Source organism: Quercus suber, unplaced genomic scaffold (genome assembly GCF_002906115.3).
Source record: "Quercus suber isolate HL8 unplaced genomic scaffold, Cork oak 2.0 scaffold_539, whole genome shotgun sequence".
NCBI lineage: Eukaryota > Viridiplantae > Streptophyta > Magnoliopsida > Fagales > Fagaceae > Quercus > Quercus suber.
In genome coordinates, this window is record NW_027069987.1 from 226,088 (window position 1) to 231,225 (window position 5,138).

The 5,138-nt window shown below is 34.9% G+C and overlaps 1 protein-coding gene across 1 annotated transcript in view; it reads left to right on the plus strand.

Moving 5' to 3' along the window:
* LOC136063530 (uncharacterized) overlaps positions 1 to 531 on the plus strand; it is a 4,276-nt gene extending 3,745 nt beyond the window's left edge. Inside the window, exon 2 of the mRNA XM_065764045.1 lies at positions 70 to 531. Within this exon, the coding sequence (XP_065620117.1) occupies positions 70 to 531 (462 nt within the window). The remainder of the gene's footprint in view (positions 1 to 69) is intronic.
* The last annotated feature ends 4,607 nt before the right edge of the window (positions 532 to 5,138 follow it).

Genomic DNA, 5,138 nt, shown 5'->3' on the forward strand with positions numbered 1-5,138 from the left:
ATGAATTTCTTGTTTGTGTCAATGGTGACTTTTAGCTGACCTGGTTATTTGTTGTGTATTAACTTGCAGTTGCAGTTATATTTTAAAACCAAGCCGCCAGAGGCAAGCAAGCCTCAACCTGCCCCTGCAGCCAATGGCACAACAGCTCCTGGTGTCCCATCAAGGCCTTTGCCACCACCGCCCCAAGCTCCACCACCGCCGCCTCCTCCAACCCAAGGAGTACCACCTGGTGGACCTATTGGAAATCCTCCTAGAGCCCCTCCACCTTCAATACCTGCATCGTTCCCACCTCCACCACCTCCTACAGCAAATGGCCCTAGGCCTATGCCCCCTGGTGGAACTCCACCTGTCCCTCCCCCACCCCCGGTTGGTAGTGGCACAATGGCAAATTTTACTCCTGGTACTAGGCCTCCAATGCCTCCCCCACAAGGATTTCCAAACCAACAGATGCAGGGCCAAGGAATTCGTCCATTGCCACCACCTCCTAGCATGGGACAACAGATCCCCAGGCCTCCTCCTCCTTCTCAGTAGGCATATCAAGAACTTTGTTTGAGAACCCTTTTTGAACTATGTCTATGTGAAGGATAAAGATGTGGTTATCCTTATATTTTAACAGAATTGAAGTTGGATCTAGTTAGCAATACTTAAGACCCTTCTGAGTATTGGCTTATTTTGTATTTTGCCGTTTCAATTTGTTAACTTGTCCGGTACCTTTTCATTTTTTCGCTTTATTACTAATATAATTTTTTTTAAAGGCTTGGAGAAAGCACAAGTCCCATAGATATTGTTAGATTTATTTTAAGACCTTTGTTTGTGGAGAAGTATTTTAAGTCTTCTTTTGCTGCAATTGTCGTGTCAAATGCAAAAAATAGCCTCAATATGTTGTTTGGTGTTGCACTTCCGGCATCTCATTGAAAATGTATAGTGTACAAAGTGCTGATAGAAATCAATAGGGTGAGGAGTTATTGACTGATATAAAATGTTAAAAATCTATTCAATATTAGTTCAAGAGGTTTATAAGTTGATGTAACAATGAATGTGATTTCTATCATGACAATAACATAATAGATCAATTTTTGAACTATGATTTTGTTTTGTGATGTAACAATCAATGTGATTTCTATCACGACAATAACATAATAAATCAATTTTGAACTATGATTTTGTTTGGTGTTTAAAATGATAAGATTTATATGTGATTTCTATCATGACAATAACATAATAAATTAATTTTTGAACTATGATTTTGTTTGGTGTTTAAAATGATACGATTCCAAACTGAAAGAAAAATCTCTTAATCTAGTGAAAAGGAAGATCCTCTCTAATCCATTATGCCTGCGATGCAGAAGCAATGATGAAACAGATTTACATGCCCTATGTGACTTGTTCAAAAAATCTAAGTATGGTCCTTTTTTTTTGGTTGTAAATACAGCATTCATAAGTAAATTAAGATCTTACAAAACGGTTTGAATGAGCCACAAAGTTATCAAACTCTAATAAAAGGAGTACTTCAAAAGGGGGATCTTCAAATAATATAAAATCTGAAAATAAGGAGTACGCTTTCTTGGTTAAATCTGAAAATAAGGAGTACGCTCTCTTGGTTAAATCTGAAAATAAGGAGTACGCTCTCTTGGTTAAGGCATCAGTGCACTTGTTGGCCTCCAGATTGTAGTGTATCGCTTCACACCTATGGAAAAACTTATACTAAACTCCATCAGTCATTCATAATCTAGATAAGAGAATATTAGGACAATACTCATTATCAAATAGCTAATATGATTTCCTTGGCATCTAATTCCAAAATTAGATTACGGATTCGAATCTCCCTAATTAAAATGAAGCAATTCCTAACACCTCAAGCTCCATCCACCACACTCGAAACTTTAACCAATTGCTCAGGAAAACCCCTCACCCAGTTACCCTCCTTATTACAGGGTTCATTGACATCATTGAAGTGATAATCCGTGAGAATGAAATACTATATTTATTTATTGAGATTGTCTCTTCCTTGTGGTATCTCATAAACAGAGTTAGGGTTGGTGAGGAGGTGTTGCCACTACATATGATCTATGAGGTAGTTCATGAGAAGCTAAAGAGAGTTTTAGTGCATTTGAGTTTTTTTCAAATCAGATGCCCCCACCAAGAGTAAATCCAAAGGGATCCCCTAACATGTGACTTCTACAAAGTCAACTTTGATGGTGCCACATTTGAAGCAAGTCTCTTTCTCGTACATTTACAAGCAAGGCAATGGTTGAACACACACTTTAGCAAGGAGAGCTAGAATCTCTTATCCATTGTTAGCCACTTAGCGTAGATGGGGTCAATTCCACTAAACATCCATGATGTATACTAAACTTGGCAAATTTGGACTCAATTCGGTAATTCAACTAAACCCAAGATTTTTGATCTAGAGTAAAAATGAGTTGACCCATGACTTGATTCATTTTATTGAGTCGGGCAAGTTAACTCTTATGACTTGTGACATGACCTCTTTTATTTATTAATATTCTTAGGATGATGGGTTATGTAAGGTTAAGTGCAAATGGTGTGGGAAAATTTATATGGCATATAGCAATTTTCAAGTATGAAGATTTTCGGTGCTAGATCTATTACTAATGTTGAGAAGATTGAGGTGCACTCCATATTAAATATTTACTTCTTCTTTACTTAATATATTATTATTATTGTTATCAAAAAAAAAAATATTAAAAAAAAAAAAAAAAAAAAACAAAAAAAAAACAACCCAACCAAATTTGACCAAATAAAAAAATATCAAATCCGATCAACCCAAATCCAAATCAAATCAAATTCGATATGTAATCTCTAATCTGTAAGCTCCAAGTTGTGGCCATCACGAGCTCCACCTGTATCTCCACCATGAATAGACTGAAAACCATCATGAGTAACCCATATCAAACCATAAAGAGAAAGTGCAAGAACTACAAACCGTATGGAAGCTCCACCACTAGACCACCACACTAATCTATGTGGACTAGTTGAGAGAAAGAGGCAAAGTCAAGTGGTGAGAGAGAGACAATTAGATTGAGGCTAGAGAGAGAAGGAGAATTGAGGTCAAAGAGAGAGAGAGACATAAGGTGTGAATAAAATAAGTTTTTAATTTGGTGTGTTGACTGAATAGTGCTCAATAGATGTATCGAGCATAAGGGTATGCATGGGTCGAGGGGGTTTTTTCAATATGACCCATCATGGCCGAGTTGGAAAAAATTAAACCATCATAAAGGTCTAATCCAACATAACCCAACCCACTTGGATTGGGTTGGACCCATGGATTGGACTTTTTTTCTATTTTTAATTGAGTATTAGAACATCACCAACACAAAAATAAGAGCAAATTTATAACCTAATAAACCCAAGCATAGCACCAATCCAACACAAATTGTTTTATTAGTGATTTAAAGTCCAAACCAACACAAATAGTGTTATTTGATGCGTCTATCATATGAAAATTCTAAGTAATAGCACCACTATATATAAATTATCAAACAAAATAACATTTCATTTAGTTAGTAAGATATCAAATAGTTTTATATTTACCCAGTTAACAAATAAAAATAAATAATAAAATTCTATAATATATATGTTAAATATATAGTAAATACAGGTGGGTCAGGTCCTCGACCCACCGTTTAAGAAAAAAAAAAAGACAATCCAACCTAATCCACCATCCCTTAAAAACCAACCCAACCCAGCGAGTTGAGCTAGATCAAGCTGATTTTGGTGGATTAGCAGGCTGGTTGCACACTCCTAATTGAGCACACTATTCATTGTTAAGTTTTTGGAACAAAATATTAAGGCTAATCTATAGAGGTTTTGGGTGAATTCAGCTATTTTTCTAACTACATGTTGTTTAAACTAGACTGGTGGAAATGCTCTAACAACTCAAACACCTATCTTTCATGTCAAAAACCTTATCATTTTGTGATACTATTTGGTTTTCTATGATATCCTCTTATTCTCTTGTATTATTAAGAGTAATCGAATTACTAATTTTGAATAATAGCAATCTTAATGGATTCTATATTTCTAGTTAATCAACTAATAAACTCCCTTGTCATCAATAAAGAACTTGAAATTTAAATTTCCCTTACACGAAGGCCAAAAATCACCAAAAGAAGAAGACGAAAAGAATGGACAAAATTTAGTTACAAAATTAGTTATAGCATTACTTAATATCATTTTATTGAAGGTGAATTTTGACAAATCTACCATTGGATTACTTCTTCTTTTTATATCCTTCATTTTTGCAAAATTTCTAAAAAATTAAAGATTAATAGCTATATTATCAATAAATTGTTCAAATTGTAAGTTTTTGTAGTTTAAAATTATGCATAAAATATAAGCTTATAGATCATATAGTAAATAATATATAATTGACACAAAATTTAACATACATATTAAGATGGTAAAAAAATGTAATTCAACAGTTAGATTTTCAACATATGAAATAATGTAAACATATTGTGGGGGGCAGAAACTCAAACTTATATATTGAGCCCAAAATTTTATGTGAAGGTTACTGTATGTCCAAAGAGGCTAAAATTGTTGAGGAGTACTCCACATGAAAGAAAGATACTTGGGAGTGAAGAAGATTCGTCTGAAGAGAGTGTCAGCGTTCCGAAGAGATCATTCTCTTCGAATGTAAAGATTCTTAGTCAAACAAATATCTGAAGGGTTCGAATGAGCTTACTAATGACTATAGCAATCTGGATAAGTTTTGAACATGCCTAGAGATAAGAAGAATGGAGAAATATTTAAAAGGAAAAGCTGCCACCACCACATTAAATACACTGCATCTACTTTTCTGGCCGCATTAATGTGGAAAAAACCCCTGAACAGTGTAACTTCAGCTACTGCCACTCACAAAAAGCTGAAGAAGATACATGACATGACATACACTCAAGTAGGTACACAGATGAAGAACAAGTGGACGATGAGGATGATGAGGAAGGATGCTATATAACGAAGAAGGGCTCCTGATAGAAAGGGGAGGAAAAGAGACGATCGAGAAAAAAGAGAGGCTTTACTGTAACTCTAAGAATTGTAATCACTACTCAATTTATCATAAACCTCTTTGGACTTCAATTCATTTCGTCTTTACATGTATTTTTCTGCTGGTT